The sequence below is a fragment of the Lissotriton helveticus genome, chromosome 2_1 (genome assembly GCF_964261635.1).
Source record: "Lissotriton helveticus chromosome 2_1, aLisHel1.1, whole genome shotgun sequence".
NCBI lineage: Eukaryota > Metazoa > Chordata > Amphibia > Caudata > Salamandridae > Lissotriton > Lissotriton helveticus.
Window position 1 is genome coordinate 1,686,459,825 of NC_136059.1, and position 22,112 is coordinate 1,686,481,936.

Here is a 22,112-nt window from a genome sequence, read left to right on the forward strand (position 1 = left end):
TGACATTAAGCCAAACGGCATTCATTTAAACTGGAAGCACCCTACCTGAGTAACGAATGCCGTGCATTTCATGCTCTCTTTATGAAGAGAGGAATTTGGTAGTAGGCGGCAGATAGATCTAGGGTGGACAATACTTCATGCCGTTTGTCATAGATCACATTTCACTGATCCTCGGTAAAGGGAACTGATCTTGTTATCATTTATATCACATAGATCGTTGTACAGTCTCACTTTACCACTGGCTTTGCGTGCAACCTCTAATGGGGCTAACCACTCCGCTGGTTCTATGATCCAAGCATCAGCTAATGGTATTCACTCTTCATTTACTTCATCCCTGACTGCCATTGATGCATTCCTTGCTTTGTGGGCTTTTGGAAAAGCTTTGTCTTTGAGAATGATTTTGTACTTAAAATGTTTCAATATTCAAATGTTTTCATTGAATACATTGGGAAATTTCTTCAACATTTCCTTTCCCATTACATCTCTTTCATACACAATTATAACCTACTCTTTGCTAATGGTGGTTAAAATGATATGTAAATTATTCTGATCTAACTACTCGAGGCCTGATGGACCCTTCCTTGCTACACATAATTTTCCATAAGCCTTCTTAGTCTTGAATCTGAAAATCAAGCTTCAGTATCAAAGCATGTCAATGGTTTCACCCGAGTAACTTTCTTATGCAATATCAATTATCCAGAAAAGATATCTATTTCTTTTCAAAGTTATTCTTCCATACTTTTACATTCTCAACAGTGTAGAGTAAACTCGAATTTGTGGCCATGTGTGCCCCTACACCCCCCAACTTAATGAAACATATAGGTTTGTTTCTGCTGTTTTTATCTGAGATATTTAGTACAACTTTTTCTCTAACATTCAATACGCTCTCACTTTCCTCTTCACTAGACGTACTAATACCCTCCATACTGGTACCTTCTATCTCAACACATTTTACTTGATCGCATTTCTCTTTTTCCATCTTGCAGAAACATAGTGGCCGTTTTTCCCACATCTAATACATTTTTGTTTCAGTGCAGGACAGTTTTTTACTATTTGCTAAATAGGAAGTACTGTCATGCGTGAATTTTTTGTTTTTCATTAACTACTGGAGATTTGTCCCCTTTTTTTAGGTTGAGCATGGGCAGCACATGCTCTGCGAGCCATGCTGTATTGGAGTACGTACTTGAAGCCCTGCTCACTCTGCCCATATTTGTCATTGGCTTGTGTCATTGCCCTTCTTAAATGCTGGCTTCTGATTCGTTATTAGGCTTGTTATACCTTCCTTATTACCACCTTGTCTTCATTTGTAACCTCCCATGAGGACTTGCTCTTTTACTTCGGTTGTTACACGATACTCTTATCTTTAGTCTGCAAGCACTACTTTCTCTAATGAATTTCACCTACTGCAGGCGCAACATGCTTTCCTGTAACATTCATCGTGCCATGAACGCTTTCACTTTCATTGTGGTATGCAGACCGCAATTGGTATGTAAAATGGCGGTCACACTTTGTTTTCTTCTGCATGTCTGGCCACAAACTACTTTACAATTTACATCCATTTCTCATTTTAAAAGAAGTGAGCCATACCGCCCTTTCACTTTCATATAGGGGAGCCCTCTATGCCTCCCAGCCTTGCTGCATTCCAGACTCACATGACACCCCCCCCCTTTCCTCGCCCCTACTACTCAGCAGCAGAAGCCAGGAGTAGGGTGCTGGAAGAAGAGCGGTCAGCAAGTGGGGAAATGGCACTGGATCATCTTTTAATAATATTTCTTATGTATTGCTGTGCCTAATTACTTATTGTTTCAAGTATTTTGCAGCTTTTGGTGGCAGTAGCGGCGCAGCTCTACCCCTTTAATATTTGACACACTAATTAATCTGGCAGCGCGGTCCTCGAGAGGTCGTTCCCCTACCAGAAGATGTGCTGTCTGCCTAGTTCTGTTACAATTCACGCATATCTAACATGAGGTATGTTGCTGCGGCAGCTTTTCGAACATCCAAGAGTACAGGGGTGTGTAGCTCTGCCAAATTTAGCTGGATACATAAAATAGTTTTAAAAAATATGCAACAGCCCAAAAAAAAAGTTGAAGCTGTTCTAAAAATAGAAGAGTGCCCCTTACCCTCATTCTCTCCTGTCTCCCAACCCCTCAACTAACTGTACTTTCCTGCTTCCCTCCAGACCCAGGAAGTAGCTCCTATTTATGTTCCCTGAGCTAATATTTCACAAACCAAGCTATTTTTTTTTCTTTAGGCATAAATGTTTTTTTTTTTTTGGGCTGGAGAAGTGATCTTAAATTTGCGAAGCATGTAAAACTGCAATGGCATTTATTGCGAGAAAAAAGTTCACCATTCTGATGTGCACTGTCATTTCTTCAGTGCAAAAGTATAATTGTATTAAGGCCTTAATGATATTCACCACATTGATGTTTATATCCACAAGACTGTTGATATTCGAAGTATCCCAAATGACTTGCTTGCAGGCTAAAAGTCAAACAAGGATGTCACACACATTTCTCCAAGACACAATCCTTCAGTATTTGAGCACTTACAACTCCAACTATATTTATTCTTGCAGATCACAGAAGGGCTTAGTTTAGCCAACTATGGGGATCGATGTTAGAAAGCCCTTTTTATGGAGATCGAATTCAATCTATAACAAGCATTTGCAATGCAAGAGTTATCGCATTTTCGAAACTTTGACCTATTGGTATTGTAAATGACTGCCTTTTTTTCAGGTATTTGAAACCTAAATAAAAGGCAATGTCATTTACAATGCAAATGGCTCAAGATCTCATAATTGATAGACCTATTGCATTACGAATGCTTGTTTATGACTTGTTCCCAGTTTTGTCAGTGGTACCCTCAGGCTTAGGTTCAGTAGTTTTCTTTCAGATGGCAATTTGTCCTCAATCAATAGTCATTGTAGTTTAAAAACTACTCCTTCCATTGTAGCCATGGTATAGGAAGTTCATCTGGACTGCAAATAATTATTTCGGCGGGATTACTGTAATATTAGCCATGTTAGAAGTGGAGTGTGGCTTGGACGTTCTTCACCACTTTGCTTAAGGTGCCAATGTGAGGATAATATAACACTCAGCCTGGAACATATACTCCACTAATACAGAATTAATACAATACCAGCTTACTCAATTCATTTCAATTATGCAGTTTAACATGACTTGTGATGTGCTACCATAACTGCTTGTTACTGGTGACTTTTACTTAAAATATTGTTACAAATTATTAACATTAAGATATTAATGTTAATACTTTTAAAAGCTAATAATACTTTGAAAATTATTAGCTATAAGGTGTGCATATCCGTTTATTCTCCACATTGAATGCTTAAGATATTGTGGGTCTGATTATGATGTCGGTTGGAGTTGCCTCTGATTGACACAGTTTTGGTGGAGGAACCTCCCAACCATAGGTCGGCAGTTCCGCACACCGAATTAAATTTTCTCAATGGGAGCTTGTGAACATCCCTGCACCGTGTGTCAGGCACCTCAGATGCCTGCCACATAGTGCAGTGATGTTCAAAGGCACTAGAGGTGCCCCCAGGCCTTGAGGCGGAGTGCCAGGGTGCCTTGCTAGGGGCCCCCAATGTCTCTTTCCGACAGCCTTTCCCTGTTGGAAAGGCCAACATGGAAAGACTGTTGGAAACCGACATCATATTCCCGAAGGCAGAAATCTCGTCCTTGAGGGATTATGGTGAGATTCCGTCCGACCTACGGGCTCCATGCATCGTATTGTGTCGGTCAGACCGTAGCAGAAGATGCGGTCCGAATCGCAACCCCGTAAACCCCGGCGGTATGGACTCTCTAATCGTCCACCCTAACCTGGGGACGTGAAAGTGAAAAAGTAAAAAGTGTGGTAAAGTGCAAAAAAAAAAAGGGGGGGGAAGAGCTGGTAGCCCGTTACAAAAAAAACTCCTGATTTAGGAGTGTTTCTGCACTTTAAGTTATGGCGCTAGCTGCACCATGGGTCTCGGGAGGGGGGTAGGGGCGTACCTGGCACACCGCCCTCAACGCTCGCCACCCGCTAAGCACCTAGCTTAACCCCGCCGGGGTTTCCACTAGTCCTGATGAATGCCTAGGTAAATTAACACCACTTGAAAAGGCTGAAACATGTTGACTGACTCAAATCTCTGAATTAAACCAAACCATTACCTTTGGCTGTAAATTCAGACACATAGGAACCTTTTAACCGTGTCTTAGGGATCTACTAATAAAGTTTTTTTGTTTTGAGATACTCTTTAGGCACTTTTATCTTTATACCTCACTGCACGCCCACTCACACAACCAGCTCCGCAGTCTTCTGGCGTCGTAGCACACCGAAGAGGCACTCTGCCTCTTTGGTGGGGCCCTATGATGAAGCATGACACTGACTAGGTCGGTGTGTGAGGGCTTTCTTATCTTCCCAAATTGGGTGTGTAACTTCTTCCTTACATCGCTCCGTCTCTGTGGCTTCTGAGACACACTCAACCTCTCTTCTTTTAATCACAAGAAGTAGGCAACTCTACAAAGGGTCTTCTAAACAGGACACCGATCTTCACAATCTCCTCAGCCACACATTGGAAAGACACTTCTTCAAAGTTCCCTGTCAAAATCAAGGAGGTTCACCGAGATACACCGGCTGGGCTTAAGTTGGTTCTTGAACAGGGCTTGTCCGCAACTAGTCAACAATTCTGTGTAGTAACGCACTTCACAAATCGAAGTTAAATTAACTCTTTTATTATGCAACCATGCGCTCTGACTCTTCCAGTCAACTGATTTTTCTAACCGTCATTCTCGCATTCTAAGTTCAACATTGCATGTTCTACTGATGTCATTCCTTATATCACATTATCCCTACACTCACTCTGACCTGCCTTCACTTATGCCCGCAAGGGGGAGCGGGGTTGGTCTGGTTCTGCACCTGGATCAGTACATGATACTGATCTGGTTCTAGTTTCTACGCCTAAGTGTGTTTTGCAGTCTGGAAAGGTGAAATTTGGGGCTTATCTGCTGGGTCGTCTTCTGATATACTGACTTGATCTGTCAAAGAGCCTAAAAAGATAATGCATGCTTTGTCTAGCTCCGATTCTGTGCCAATTCAGATGCTGTATGATTCTGGGGAAGGGGATAACAATGATGATAGTAAGACAACTTGCTTCCTCCTATGGACTCTGCCAGGGCACTTTTTCCAGATTTCCCTCTACGTTCAAAATACTTGAAAAACTGGCTATTTTCCTGCTGTCAGATTATTTAGAAGAGAATAAACTTCTGCATTACATCCAATTTGGTTCTGTCCTCTAACTAGTACAGCATCAGCTAGTTCGTGGAGGTCATGGAGATGTTTTATATAACCAATTCTTATAGAGCACATGGCTACCCAGAATCTGGCTTCTCTGCGCTAACAGACGTTGGGGGAGAAATAATACACTGCCTATGTGAACAGATAGGTCTTTAGTTGCCTACTGAAGCTGAGCAAATTGCCATTAGCTCTTAGGTGAGTAGGGAGGGAATTCCAGCGCTTCGTTTCCAGATGAGCTAAGGACCGCCCTCCGCTTCTAAAACTTTTGATTGTAGGGGTGGCCAGAAGGAAATGATTGTTTGATCGTAGCTCTCGTCCTTTGTTATGCAGGACGATTAGGTGACTAAGGGTATGTGGTCTCTGGGCCTTTTTTGCTTTATGTACAATGCAGTGTTTTAAATTCATTTTCTTTTCCTTACTGGTAGCCTATGAAGGCTGATCAGGGCCGGATGTAAAGACTGCGATCTTGGAAGGCTCAACAGGACTCTGACTGCAGCATTCTGAATAACCTGCAGCCTCCTGGTAATATATACAGGACTGCATAGGTAGAATGAATTGCCATAATCTAATTGCCAAAAAATGAGACTTTGTATCATTATTCTTCGGGTTTCCGTGGGGAGCTATCGCTTTGTTTTCCTGAGGGCTCTTAGAAGATCAAAGCAGGTTCTTGACACCTAATTGGCCTTTGAGGCCATGCTAAGGTCTTGATCCAAGAAAACTCCAAGGCTCTTTACTTTTACTTACGGGGAAGGATGGTCACCTAGGCATGAGGGTAAGGTAAGATGTCCCATGGGGAGGGGTTGTTCCCTACCACCATGACCTCTGTCTTGTCACAGTTTAGGTTAAGGTAACTGGTGATCATCAAATTTGTTCACTTGCTACAAGCAGGTGGCCAGATTCGTCAGAGATTGGCTGATATTAGTTGCTAAATATACGACACTGTGAGTATCGCCGGCGTACGACACCATAGTAAAACCAGCTGAGCAGATGATATCCGCTAAGGGACGCACATATGTGTTCAATATTGAGGCTCCGAGATGAGCCCTGAGGTACTCGCACTAGAGCTGATGGGTCTCCGACAGGCAGGGTTCTTCCCTACCCTGAAAGCTTTGTTTACACAGAAAGGAGGTCAGCTGTTTTAACGCATTCCCTGTGATTCCTAGTGCCTTCCGCCTATGTCGAAGGATAGAGTGGTAAACTGTGTCAAAGGCTATGCTCAAATCAAGAGGGATGAGCGCAGCTGAGCCACCTTGAGCTAATGTTTTTCTAAGGTCTTCCATAGCCACTAAGAAAGCCATCTCTGTACTATATCCGGGACGGAAACCGGTTTGGGTATGATGTAGAAGGCTGAGGTTCCCATAACATTTGTCAAAGAACCATTGACCAGTTTCTCTATAATTTTACTGACACCTGGGAGCAGAGATATAGGTCTGTAATTCTGTGTCTTATCTGGGTCTAAGGAGGGCTTTTTCAGCAGTGGACTGATAATTGCATGCTTCATGTGATCAGAGACTTGTCCCTTTCCCAGCGATAAATTATAAAGGGTGGTCAGGACTGGTAGGATGATATTGCCTCCTTTCATCAAAATGTCAACAGGTGCTGGATCTAGGGGAACCCAGATTTGATTGTGTTCGCTACTTCCCTGGTGACATTGCAGCTTTGCTGGGGAAAATTCAAGAGAGTAGTGTTGACTTTGCGGCCTAATGAACACCCATTAGTGGCAGCATGCGGGTCTGATTCCCCTCCCAGAGAATCAAAAAGAAGGCTGACCTTGCTAATAGAGAAATTGGCAAGTTCCTCACAGCGTTCCTTGAATGGGGGAGGACCTGCTCCTGCAACTTAAGGTTTCAGGAGGGAGTTTACGATTATGTACATTTCTTTTGAGGCTTGTGAGGACTGAGAGATCCTGTCAGCAAGGTCCGCTAGCCTAGCTTTCTTGATTGCGTGCTGGTAGATCTTCAACGCTTTTTTTAAATAAAGTCGTCTTCTCTTCATCGTAATGTACCCTCCATTTCCATTCCTCCCTCTAACATTACTTCTTTAGCTTCCTGATCTCAGTTGTGAACCAAGTAGCACTGGTTATGGTTCGGGGGACTTGTTTCTTGGGATCAGCGTCTCTAAAGAAGACTCTATTCATTCTACAAACGCCCTGTAAGCAGTGTTAACGTCCCCGCTCTGAGTACACACTGGGGCCTGCAGTACCTATATCCACTGTGCATTTTAACGTTTGGACCATTGTCTGGTCAATTTGGAGCAAGGGATACTGGGTTTAGATGTTTCTTTTTGATAGAAAACTCAACTCGTAAGTGGTCTGACCAGGATACAGGTTGTGAGTCATGTACCATTAAATTGGCTGGGTTGGTTAAAATGGGGTCTAGTATAAGTCCTTTATTGGGAGTAGGAAGCGTAACCAACTGTACAGACTGTATTGCTGTTAAATCTTTTAACAGGTCTCCCAGCAGGGTGAAATTGAATACTGAGTGTTATGACCTATGGAATGATCTGTATAAATTCCACCTCAGACCCAGGAGGTCTATGGAGGAGCAGACCTGAGAATGTAAATAAGTGTGAAACATCAAATTTTCACAGCCTGCAATGGTAATCGGGGTGGACCTACATTCAAAATTCTTTAAAAATAATGGCAACCCCACCCCCTTTCTTTCAGACTTGATCGTTTCTTGCTCTCGTGTATCCTGGAGGGAGCGTTATCGTAATGTCTGTCCTGCTGTCCTCGTTCAGCCATGTTTCTGTGAGAAACAGTGCTGTAGATTGTTGGTCTTCCAACAGGGTGAATATGTCCAAACTATGTTTGGATTTTGACCTGCAATTAAGAAGGAACATGACCCCGTAGTGGTGGTTGGCTGAAGCCGGGTGCTCTAAGTCACCAGTAATTGATTGAGGGCTCTCTGCTGCTGAGGTACCCTCCATGGGTTATTTGGGGATGCTGAGCCTCTAACCACATGCTTGGCATTTGCTGGTCAGGATAGCTGGTTCCTTCAAGTGGTAGCATGCCTTTCTGAGTGTGTGGTTAAGCCTCTATGGTGTAGTGCATACCATCTGGGTCGAGAAGGGCAGGGGTTCTTAGCCCTGGCCAGACGCAGATGGGCTTGCCTTTGAGGTGCCAATGCCGTGCACCGGGCATCATTAAATAGTGGCCAAGCGTGACGCAACAAAGCTGGAACGCCTACCAAAATGGCTCCCACTTCCATGCTAGCGGGCTGGCTCTAAACACGGCCAAGGAGAGCCTACTTCATGTAACGCCCCACCTGAGAATGTGCTGGAAGTACAAATAACCAAAACGTAAAGGTAAAACAAGTGTTGCAAAAATGTTTCAGGCATCTGGAATTGCCCGACCCTCCTCTTGTTCTCCTGCTGCCTCCCGCTAGTACAGTAAGCTCACCTGAACGATATTAAGAGATTGTTTCAAGCTAAAATCACAAGATATCTGGTATTAAATCACCGCTCACAATTCCTATTCTTTCGCGTCTGCGTACTGGGCCTTATTAAATAGAGCAGCCGGGCAAAACTGAAGTAAGCCAACCAAGAAAATAGCTACTTTTTGAGGAAAAATAGGGAAATAGTGCATCGGATGAAAGTCTGTTTTCCCCTATTAATCCCATCAACCATCAGTTTGCTGTGCAGAAGGGACAATTTTATACGTTTTCAGGAACATGCATAGCTGAATCAAACAACCTATTTTTCACCACAGTTTGGCATTTTTCAAAGAGGTAGCTTTTAAGGTGAGTTGAAGGTTTTCTTCCTGTAATCAGCGTTTTCAGTGGGCAGCTGTTGTCAGGCACTGAGTACCTACACTCCGTTAATTTTCATTTCTCAGCACTGGCGCATAATCTTAATGCGGAAGGACTAGCACTTTTGTGAAGCAAACCGGTATTCTGGAGTAGTTAGTACCTACACTTTTCTATTCCCTAAAGCATTGCTTGCAACCCTTTGGTGTCAGTTTGCACATTCGGATGGCCTGCATTTCTTACACATAAGGTATTTCTTGAACTCTTGTAAATTTAAGAAGATATTGCATCCTAAAAGAGGTTTTAATCGGGGTAATCAATACCTGCAAAGGTGTGCATGGAATGTGGTGAATATTTTGTGGGAGAATGGCACTCTACCATTTTTCAAAGTTGACCTTTAATTCATATACTGTTTATTTGGAATCAATTAAAATTAATCCTGCATTAATCTCGCAGTGGATGCAAAATCTGTAGAATATTTCTTAAGACATTCTGCAGTGTAGTGACACGAGTACGAAAGGTGACCTATTGAACATGAGCGATTGGGCATTCCAAAGTTGATTCCTCACAGTTTAACCAAAAACTGGCGCTACATGTACTTCTGATTTTAGGTCGGAGTTTTGAGAGTTCAGTTGGCAAACCGTGTTATTACTAACAATGTACATAGTGTTTTTTCGGCCCCCATTTGAACCATTGGCTTTCTTCAAGCAGTCTCTTCCAGTCATTGGCTTGAGATTTTGCCAATACTGTTTTAGTTTAGCCCAGTGGAGTTTTTATATTTCACCTAATGCTATTTTTATTGGCTGTTTGAACCTTTCCGCCTCCACTGGAGTGCTAATTTTGAACTGCACGAGGGAGGACTTTTAGAACCAGTTCTCTTAGTAGCCTCTAGCTTGCTCCCACCCTTGTCTTACTGAAACGATTCATGTGTTTATATTAAACCGAGACCTATTGACTTTGCTAGTGCTTGTTTGTGTTGCTTGTTTTCTTTGTAGTAATGAACACATTGCGGTTCAGAAAGCATTAACCACAGTCACCAAATAAATATTTTCAATTTCAATAAAATATTTTTCTTGCAGCTAATGGGAACGACAGTAAGAAATTCAAAGGTGATCGGTTTCCCTGCTCTCCATCTCGTGTCCTCCATCTTCGCAAAATTCCAAATGATGTCACTGAAGCAGAAGTCGTGTCATTAGGTCTACCTTTCGGCAAAGTCACTAATATATTGATGTTAAAAGGAAAAAGCCAGGTATGTTAAGCTAATGTAGGTGCTGTCAAAACTCTGCTTATGACTGCATACGTCTTGGCCATATTTTAAGTATGCTCTGCATGTGGAAGCAAAGGTAGGATGAAGTACATACTGTAAAATACCAATAGCATTGCTTCATTATGGTTTATGGGCGACCAAGTGGATGAAATTACAAATTAAGGGAGTAATCGTCCAGACCATGAACTGTGGCGCTCAAAATAACACACGTGCAGAGAATGTTCCGGAGCTTTAGTGAACGGGTACTTGGCCTTTTAGAGGGGTCATTGAATATATACATCAGTTACCAATATATCCAACCCATGTTTATGGATGTAGCAAATCTAAGTTTTCAGGGTGAGGACAAGGCTGTCCGTCTTTTAACTGTATTGTTTATGATGCTCTCTTGGGACTGGTTATTTAATTTCGCTCATAATATGTATTTTTTGTGGATGAGTGAGAAATAATTAGACCTCCTGTTGTAAGGTCTTAAAAGTATCTGAACAAGGTATGAAACCTACAAGCAGGATTACTCATGCCAACTCTTACCCCAGCATGGGTTTCTGCACCAAGCAGCCAGGCAGAACAGAATCAAGGATTTCATAGTACGTTTACTTTAGCTGATTTTTCAGGATACAAGGTCATTTTTTGGCTGTAATTTCGGTGGTTATAGTTGCTCCACAGGGGGTGGTTATTGTAGAAAAGATAGCATGTTGATAATGTGGCAACTTTCTTTGGAAGACTATTCTATGTCTTGGGTCAATGAGAAAGCGACATTTGTTTGCGTTTTCACTTTTTCTATTGAAGTGTGACAGTACACACTTGTCATTGATTTACTGGCTCAAGTTCGATAAAAGAGTTGCCCTATGTGAAAACCTTTGAAGTGTTGGAAGCAGACTCCTACTCTGTTACAAGGGGGCGACTCTGAAAACTTTAACACAATTAATATTTCAGTCTTTCTTGGAGAGGATTGCAGCCATTTTATTGGTGTTTAATATTGACATCAGCTCATACTGAGGAATAAAGCAATATAAATTGAAAAGGTACAACTGTGGTGAAATTATAACATTACCTATACATAAGGCATAGTATGTCAGTGGTAGGAGCGTCTCTGCATGTATGCCCACACATTTAAAAATGCCCCCAACGCTGAGCCCAGATCCAGATGTTCGCATATTTACTTGGACAACCCCTGGTCTTGCAGCTCGGTTCTTCTGCACAACCCTCCTCCCCCCCCCCCCACCTCCCCCAGAAAAAACACCACGCATGGTTGTCGGTGGATGATCGTCAGTAATGTGTTGTGTTCACTTGGCAAGCACAAGCCTCAGGACCGTAAGAGGGTGCACTTCTCTGGTGTAGCCCTCTACCTTCATAAAACCCAACAGTGCAAGTTTTCGGAAGAGGTTAAGCCACCAGCCAAGCACAGAATATGGCATATGTCACATCTCTAGCAAGTAACTCAATAATAGCCCAACTCCAGACTACATTCAGTGCATTCCAGCTGAGAAGGGCAATGCACATGGTATTTAACTGGGTACGAGGTTGAGTTCCCAACATCTGTGTTCGGTGGGTGTGATGTTTAGCAAAGCCAGTGATGTGTATCAAAGCCAGTGATACCATCCTCTAAAAGGAAGATAACCACAGGATATAAGATCCCAATGCAGAAAAAGGAGGACATGGCTACTAGCATTGTTCACCCCATTCCTCATACCCCTCCACCATTTTCACCAGTACCTATTCTACCACCTTCAGATCCTTTAGATATCGCACCACAGGGCTATCGTCTTACAGATCCTGATGCAAGGGATAGGGATGCCACTTATGGACAACCATTGGCAGATCCATGGGGTGATTTCAATATAGATCCTCCTACAGACACAGACCCAGATCTATACCCTGCTAAACCTTCCCCTCCTGATGACAACGATTCATATCAGGAGTTAATTGCCAGGGCAGCTACATACTATGGAGTCACATTACACAAGGAATCTTTGAAAGAATGTTTCTTATTTGAAACTTTAAGAACCACACATAAGACAACAGTTGTTACCTATGTTAAAGGGTATGATGAGACATTCTGAAGATATTTTTAAAGATCCAGTAAGCACACGTATTATAACACCCAGAGTGGATAAAATATATAACCCCCCACCATCTGACCCAATGTTTATTAAGGGCCAGCTTCCTTTAGATTCCTTAGTCCTGCCCAGTGCTCGTAAAAGAGCAAATTCACATACTTCATCTGATGCACAACCTGCAGACAAGGAGTCCAAACTAATAGATGCCTCTGGCCAAAGAGTGGCTGCACAATCAGCCAACCATTGGCGTAATATACGAGGTATTTTGGCTCTGTACGATAGGGCCCACTAGGATGAAATGGAAGATTTACTCCAATATCTCCTAGAGGAGCATACGAAAAGAGGACCAGAGCTAGTACAGTAAGGGAAAATTAATGTTTGAGGCATATGAGCTGAGATTCCTCTATTAGGTGTGCCTTAGACGCTGCTGATACTGCAGCCAGAGGAGTTAACACTATAATTCTCCTCAGAAAACACGCATGGTTAAGAATCTCTGGATTTGAACCAGCGGTACAACAGACTCTACTTAATGCCCCATTTGACAAGGAGCATAGCTTTGGTCCCCAAGCGGATGAATCGCTTGAAAAAATGAAAAAGGACTCAGAAGTGGCAAAATCTATGGGAGCGCTACAGTCACCCTCTAACAGATGCTCCTTTTGCAGCTCTTTTTATATGGGAGACTCAAAAAGTACCTCCACAGATACCTACATATCTTCCTATAAACCACAGAATCAATCCCCCACCTCTAGAGGATTTTTCCAAAGATGGTTACAGGGGGAACAAGTGCAGTGGCTGCATACCATCAAAACAGACAACACTTATTTCTCTTTAAAGTGCCAGTAATTAAAGCCTTTTTGGAAGGAATTAAAAGAGTGATACCACCAAAGGTTCCACCTGCACCGGCATGGAACCTTAATATTGTTCTAACAAGACTTATGGGTCCACCCTTTGAACCATTGCACAATTGTCCACTGCAATTTCTTTCTTGGAAGGTTGCTTTTTTGATTGCTATCACTTAACTAAGAAGTGTAAGTGAGCTTCAGGCATTAACTTTAGAAGAACCATTTTTCCAACTCCATTGAGACAGAGTGGTTCTTTGCACTAACCCACAGTTCTTTCCAAAAGTAGTCTCTGCTTTTCATATTAACCAATTAGTTGTTACCTGTTTTCTCTCAAACTGATTCTGTAGCAGAAAGAGCTCTACATACATTAGATGTCAAAAGAGCATTATATTTTATTGACAGAACAAAAGACTTCTGCAAAACAACTTTATGTTGCTTTTACTCCCCCTCTTAAAGGGAAACCTATCTCTAAATCTGGTATTTCTAGATGGATTGTTGATTGTATTGAAACATGTTATATGAAAGCCAAAATAACTTTGTCTATACCTCCTAGTGCACATTCTACTCGTAAAATAGGAGCATCCATGGCCTTTTTAGGTAACATTCCTGTAGCTGACATTTGTAAAGCAGCTAGATGGTCTATGCTACACACAATTCTAAGAACACTTTTTCAAACCACTACAACACCCACTAGTTAGCCACCTCTTTTGGAGGTTACTGCTATACAGTCTATGCAAAGCATGTATATCTACAGCACACATGCCTCAAATGGATTATGTTAATTACCTTGTAAGCATCTGTTCTTTTCATGTCGAGCTGTAGATTCATATGCACCCTCCCTCCTCCCTGGATACCTATAGTTGTTGCAGTCATTATTATTTGTATTCTACATGAATGGATATCTCTATACTACACTCATTTACTCCATTCTCACCCTCTTGTGGGAAAACAATCTAACACTGGAGTCGATGCCCATGCGCACTATAACCGAAAGGATGAGTCACCTTACCTCGTGACTGGAAAAGACTTCTTCAAAGAAAAAAAAACTTGCAAACATCCAGGCCCAACACTAGATGACAGGAGTCTGCAAAGCATGTGAATCTACAGCTATTCATGCCTAGAACACATGCTTAGAGAGTAAGTAACATAATTCTTACTTGTCGTAAGCCCAGGTTCATATATGTGGTGCTGTGAGGCCACCCTGGTTGCCCTTGCTGCTTGCATGCTAATATAGCACAAGCAAAGCGAGTTGACTCCAAATGGTGGAAAAGATGGTCCTCTCTAGTAAGGGCAAATTCACACTCAAGCCAGTGGAATTCTTCTGAAGTCTAACAATATTCTCCTCCTTAGTCCTTTCCAGATATGCGACAAAAGGATAATGCCCATCCAGGATATATTTTATTGAAAGTCTTTTGAGCAGATTAAACCATTCTTGTATTGAGATTCAAATGCCAATCGGTGAGGATCCATGCCATCCAGGTCAACCTCAATATGCAGCATGTAGGGGTCGGACAATACCAGTTGTAATGTGCGAGGTGCTCTTGAGCACCCAAATAGTATAATTCAGGGTTGGGTGCCTCAAAGCCTCCCAGGTGTAAAGGGAGAGTGTCTTATCTGATCCTAGCTTGTTTACCTACCCATGCCAGACTTATCAATTGTGTTTTTAATGTTCGAACAAACTGATTATTGACACTATGAGTTGATTTACCAATCGGTAGAGAAGCTTGGGTATTATGACTGTTTATTATATTACAGCTAGTGTTGTGAAGTACATATTCAGCGTGGTGTTGTCAAATCTTGGCTTGGTTTGTTCAAGGGCCAGTGCAGATATGTTGGGTGACTGGATACATTCTTGAAGAGTTCCTCGTGAGATGGGTAATGGTCGTGGGGTGATATTGTTGATGCGAAGGCAGACCAACAGAGCAGTATATAACTATTTGAGCTAATCGATTAATGCGCTAGGCAGTCCCATCCTTGTAAGAGTATGGAAGAGGTATCACTATTCCAGCTAACTGAGTCCTTTTAGTTGCATCAAGGAAGACGGCAACTGGATCGAGTTCTAGATCATTAAGTAGGTCACAATGTGCGCAAGTTACAGGATGTGGAGCAGCCCTTCATAAACCCGGTGTGGTCTGGCCTGATGAGGTGTGACAATAAGGGTTGAAGAGGGTTTGCAAAGAGTTTAGCTAGAATTTTAGATTAGCATCACAATTAATCAGTGACACAGGTCTGTGAGATTCAAATGTTTCAGGCAGCTTATTATCTGGCTTAACTAATGTTGTTAGTTGTGCCTGACGCATAGTGTAGGAGAGAATATACTGTTGACATTCTTCCTTGTATATTTGTAGTAGATATGGTGCTAAGATATTAATGTATCATTAATAAAACCTGGCGGGGAAGCTGTCCAACCCTGGTGCCAAGTCTGCTGAGAGTCCCGTGATGGGTGCTTTTATTTCGTCAAGCTCAAAGGGTTCTTATAGGAATGTTCTGTCTGCCCTCCTATCTATGTTGTGGCCATATAGTCGAGATAGTTGTTTACCTGGGCTGGGGAGAAGTTGTATTTCGAAGTGTAAAGATTGGGGGAATAGTTAGTGAATACATAGAGTATCTGATCATTGCCCTGAAAGTGGCAGCTTGATGTGTCTACAATTTCCATGAAGTCATTGGTAGTCCATGTGCACTTAATCAGTGCCACTAAGGGATCTTCCAGGCATTTTTGCTCTTAACGTAGACGCAGTCCTTAGCTGATCAGTATTTACATTCTCGGTCTGCTACTTAATCGTATTCAGTTACTTTTGTTTCTGCTTGTGTATTGGTCCACTCCCCCAAGCTCCCCTCTTAGCTGGTTCTTGTCGTTCTCTAAGCTGTTCAATTGCTGTTGGAGTGACTTGTAGATGCCAATTTAATTGTTTAGTAATGTAGATTCCCATCACAATCGCTTAATACTTCCCAAACAGAGCTTAACTGCTCCACTGTGCCCAGATTGAGTTTAAAATACTCTAGTATCCCTGCTTGTGGCTCATGACTCAATGTTTTCTGCTAATAGCACAGGGTTTAACTGTCAGAGTCCTCCAAAGGGTGTCAAGTCTGGTAGGTGGAGCGGAATTAGTACAGAGGAGTGATTCATCAGTGTGCGGGCAAGGTGTCGCACTCCATCTATCCATATCCCCAAGTCAGGTGTGACCAGCCAGTAATCCAACTTGGACCACATATTGTGGACTGCAGAGTAGAAAGTGCCCTCCTTCCTGAGGGGATTGTTTTGCCTCTAAGCGCCTAACGGTTTATTCATTCATTATAATGTGTAGTCTGTTGGCTGCTTCCTACCTGGCTTTTGATGAGGCTGGGGACCTGTCAATGTGTCTTTGTAATGTGCAGTTAAAATCCCCAGACCAATGACTGTGGATTAGTGAACACAATCACCCCCATAAACTCGTGTAAAAATCTGGATCTTCTATGTTTGGGCCATAACAGTTCATTAGGGTGATGTGAGTGGCACCCAGCAGAATGGTACCCCTTTTCACAAGCATAAGCAAAGTAGGATAAGGCTAATTGGTGCATTATTCATCTACCAGTGAACTGGGTATGTGTCTTAGGTGGCAAATGGGTTTACTGCAAGAGGACAATATTGATGTAGCGTTAGTGAATGAATGCCAGTATGTGGAACGTCTTTACTGGGGTTGTTAAAACCTCTAACACTCCAGGTTAGACAGTTAAGGGTCGCTGTTCTTTTTAATTGGTGCATAGGGAGATATGTGGTACGTAGCTTATGAGCAATGATCAGATGATTTATGAATATGGTTGTGTACCACCTGTATGCTGTCAGTGTATGCATTTGTAGTGTCATGCAGTACCATGAACCTTGCAAAAATCAACCAACTTCCGAACCCTCACACAGGTCCTCGAACTACACCAAGAGCTCCTTTCGCCATAAACAAAAATGAAAAACTCTATAACTAAAACCCTTGGGGGTTAAATGTAAAACCAAGTAAGCTGTAACCAAGGAGGTATTAGCAAAAGATGAGTGCCGTGTTAACTGCATATGTTATGTAGAGTGAATTTCTGAGAAGCAGTGTGTGCAGAGCTCAGACTGACATTTATTTTAGTGCTGTCACAGTGGGTGGACCACTGGGAGGAGTGGGCTCTCGCCGCATGAGACTCTTTTCTTAGAGTTCTCCTGCAGATATTTTTTCAGATAGCCTGCTGCTTATTGGGGAGTTTGCAAAATGTGCTGTTTTTCATGGTTGGTGATCCTGAGATAGGCCAGATACAGTATGGCGTATGGGATGCTTCCCTTTAACAGCAGTTTTTGAATGGACAGGAATGTCCTATGCACCTCTCCTACAGCCAGGGTGAGGTCCTGGTATTTATACCTTGTTGCCATTAAAGAGTAGAACATTTTTCCCGGGCCAGTTTGAGAGCAGGGTCTTAGTCTGTAAATTTTTGGAGGCATTCTATAGTTGGGCGAGACTGAGCACCCGAAGGAGACCTGGCAGTGAGAGATCGATGTGCCCTGTCCCAAATCTGGAGGCCCAACAAGGCCTTCTGGCCGAACAGTGTGGTCAACATTTGCTCCACATAATCCTTAATCTTTGAATTTTTCCATATAGTTCCTTAAACGATCTTCTACTCCATATCCTCTCCCAGCGTTGCAGGGGTCAAACCCACAACAAAGGTTCAACCCTTGATGCTATCATAGCCCTGGAAAAAACACTTACTATCAACAGCATCATTCCTGTCGACTTGTTCGACCACCACAGCATTCTGTTCCACATCAACATGGCGCATCACCACCAAATGCGTTTGCAAAAAAACCTTCAATGGATGAGAAACATAAGACAAATTCCCCTAGCTGACTTCAAAGAAAGAATGAGGTTACTACTTCCCCCTCCGTCAGGCAACCTCTCCACAACCTAACTCACCACCCATTACAACTCCATGTCCTCCATCCTGGACCAAGTAGACCCTTTGAATCTGAAAAGAATGAGAAACCTACCCATAAGATCCTGGCTTAACAAAGATCTCAACACTGAAAGGCGACCGCTTAGAGTGGCAGAGAGAGACTGGCAAACTAACACATCCACTGCCCACCTAGATCAGCTTAGGAGAGTGCGCAGAAATGACAAAAAAAACACATAATGAAAAAAACCACCTTCTTCCACAACACTCTATTAGGCCAAAAACCAACCTAAAGGGCTTTTCAATGCCATCAAACGGCAAACCTCTAAGCCACCCCTAAAATGCCCTCAGATCCCCAAGGAACGGTGTGACTACATTGCCAATTTCTTCAATGATAAAATCACAAGAATAGAGCTCTCCCTTGAAGATCACAACCAGCCTCCTCCCATAAAGGAAGATAACTCCCTTCTCTCTCCATGACCACCTTATCAGCGTCCACTCCATAGGAAATCAAAAGATGTTTTTGAAACCAACAGCCCCACAAAGCTCCTGGAAGGTATTGAACCCAATCTCAGAGGAGGATATATCTACTCTGTCCAAATACAAACCCTCCTCCCCCTTGCAGACCCCCACCAGGATCCCTGGCAAAAATATTCAACAGCACCCTAACCCCCTTTGGACCAAGATCATAAACTGCTCCCTGACTGGAATGATGTCAGACTGTTTCGAACTAGGCCAAGTCACGTCACTGCTAAAACCTGAACAACCTCAACAACTTTAGACCGGTCTCCAATCTACCCATCTTAACCAAAACACTAGAAAGATGTGTTCTTTCACATTTAAACCAACACATCGACACTACAATCTCCTAGACCCTCATAAATCAGGCTTCAAAAGAGGCTGCAGCACGTAAACAGCTATTCTGAGCATCATGGATGATTACATAAGCCCCTGGACACAGACTGATACCCCCTGCTCATACTCCTAGATCTATTAGAGGCCTTTGACACGGTTGACCACAAGCTTCTCTTGGACTTCCTGCAAAAGAGGATCGCGTAGAGGGAGTGGTCCTACGCTGGTTCACATTTTCCCCACAAAGAACGCTCTCAATAAATAAAAATAAACAATCTGACTTCTCATACAATGACCTTCACCTGGGGTGCCCCCCAAGTTGGAGGGGGGGGGCGGGGGGGGGGAGAGAGACCGAGAGAGACCAACCGAGAGATCGATAGAGAGCGACCGAGAGATCGATAGAGAGCGACCAAGAGAGAGCGAGAGAGAACGAGAGACAGAGGGACCGAGAGGAATATGACACTTTACAACGCACGCGTTACGACGCGTGTTATTACAACACATTTTTTACATCGCAAAATCCATTACAACTCATGTCGTTACAACGCATAATCCATTACAGCGCAATTACTATTCGAACTCCGCCGGGGCGTTACTTTGGGGAATGCGTTGTAATGGATTATGCGATGTAATGACATGCGTTGTAATGGATTTTGCGTTATAAAACATTTGTTGTAATGATCAATCAATCAATCAATGACACTTGTAAAGCGCGCTACATACCCGTAGGGTCTCAAGGCGCTGGGGGGGGGGGGGGGCGCCGCTACTGCTCGAACAGCCAGGTCTTCAGCTTCCTCCTGAAGGAGAGGTGGTCTTGGGTCAGGCGCAGGTCGGTCGGGAGGGAGTTCCAGGTCTTGGCAGCCAGGTAGGAGAAGGACCTTCCTCCTGCAGTCGCTCTTCGGATGTGGGGGACGGCGGCGAGGGCGTGGTTGGCTGATCGGAGGTGGCGTTTGGGAGCGTAGAAGTTGACTCGGCTGTTGAGGTAGCTCGGGCCTTGGTCGTGTAGGGCTTTGTGTGCGTGGGTGAGGAGGCGGAAGGTGATTCTTTTGCTGACGGGGAGCCAGTGAAGGTCTCTGAGATGTCCGGAGATGTGACTGGTTCGTGGGATGTCGAGGTAATGACACACGTTGTAACGCGTGCGTTGTAAACTATTTCCCGATGAGAGACCTTCACTAACATTCTCAACCAAGCAAACATCCCCTTCCATCTATACGCAGATGACACCCAGCTCTACACGGAAATCTCCTCACTAAATGCCACCCACCCACCAACTAAATGACACCCTCTTTGGAATTGAGGGTCTCGAATTTGTGTAACCGCCAGAAAGCAACCATGTGACTGGAGGCACAAGCAGACCTGACAGCCCATTGCAGTTGACCCATGTCCCAACGGGACAGTGTGAAAAACTATTGTGGATCAGCCCCTGGGGTAGACCACGCCAACACTCATACACCATAACGTACAGGCCCTTGATCGTCCGGTATCCTCCAGATGAGCAAGCTCTGCTCTCAGGCCCAAAGATCCACTCTGTGTGGGAGCTCAAATCCAGTTAGGTCTCACGGCCACTTCAACTCGGAATGGGCCGAGGGAGCAAGCTAGCAGGGCTCACCAGATCAAAGATTTATGCGTGAGCCCCCACCGGCAGTTGTACCCTGTGGGCCCCAGTGGACTGTGCAGTCTGGTCCTAGGCACCCTAGGCCACTTCAGCATACACCAGCTGTTGGCATTGCAGCATTGGGATTGCCCCACCTTCCCTGCAGCTTACCAATTTAGTGGCATGGCCACCAGTCTCCGCATAATCATACCGCCTGATTCGGGCAGCCCGGGGTCTTCACCACACGTTGCCATCTGGTCACAAGAGCCAGATGACCGTCCGGATAGCTGCAGACACTGTTTATCCACAGACAACCTTCATCCGATGTGGTTTGTTGTCTGCCAGGCAGTGTCAACCGTACCAGCCTGTTGTGGAAGCGTTGGCGCACAGATGTTTGCGGAATGTGGCCTCCCACCGCAAGAGCCCCACTACAGTGCGGCCATATTTCACTCTGGCCTTCTGTTGCCACCCCCAAGCCCCCCCCCACCCCTCCCAGAGGAGGAGAAATGTACTTGTTCTTGCCATCCATTTTAGAAGCATGTCCAAGAGGAGTTTAAGGAATAAGTCACCAGAGGATTTCACATTCAGACATAGTTATCGGCCATCTGCATATTAGACAATGAAATTATTTCATTTAATAATATAGCACCTGATAATTCCATGCAGATGTTGAAGACTGGGTTGTGATATCACCTTGATGTCCACAACGTGAGACAAGAGGTAATTTTTCACAAAAAAAACAACCTAAATGGGAGAAAGGTAGGAACGAAAAGGACAAACTATACCCATCCCACTTATAGCCATCTTAGTTGACAAAATGGAAGGTAGTAACTCATGGTCTCAAGGTAAGCTCTGGCCTCATCCGAGGTTATAAAGGAACCACAAGGCAACCGTCCACATTATTGAATACTCTTGAGTATGATGGATCACCTCAAATGTTATAGTACTATACTGTCATTTGAATTTAGTACAGATTGAGAAGAGCTGGGAGTATTTTGTGCTGGCAGTTTGGAAATCCAGTTGGAAGACAACCAATTTTTCAATGAGGTTTCATAAGAGAGGACATTTAGAGACGTATTAAAGACTGGATAGATTTGAGGCTGTCCTATTTGAACACCTCTGCTGCAAGGTGATTTGACATGATTTTGAAAAAGCTGACGTGGAGGCCCTTTTGCGTAAGAGGCATTTGGTAGCATGAAATTAATGGCGTAGAGATGCCTTATCACTTAGAGGCTGCAATAGTGTCATCTGTGAATAAAGAATACTTGAAAGATTAAATGCACACGATTTTGTGCCCAAAGGAGGGAAAAATAGCCAGCTTGGAATTTGGCATTTGTGACGAGAGGGCTGTGGGCGCTTCCTTTTGAAGAGTCAGATGTGTGTTTTGGTGCGGTTTACATCCTGGAGATGATTGAAGGCCTGTAGCAGTTTCCTCTGAATGTGCTAAAGTGTGTAAAGAGCAAAGGGTTTGTAGAGTTTTGTAGTAGAATATGTTATAGAAAAGTTTGAAATATACCTGATTTGAGGGAGGAAGTAGTGGGTCTTGTATGAGTGATCAATGTG

General features: G+C 43.5%; 1 protein-coding gene across 1 annotated transcript in view; it reads left to right on the forward strand.

The window, feature by feature from the left end:
• Positions 1–22,112, forward strand: part of PTBP3 (polypyrimidine tract binding protein 3) — a 634,697-nt gene that overhangs the window by 268,943 nt on the left and 343,642 nt on the right. The window contains exon 3 of the mRNA XM_078676642.1: positions 10,121–10,290. Coding sequence (XP_078532768.1) covers positions 10,121–10,290 — 170 coding nt within the window. The remainder of the gene's footprint in view (positions 1–10,120; positions 10,291–22,112) is intronic.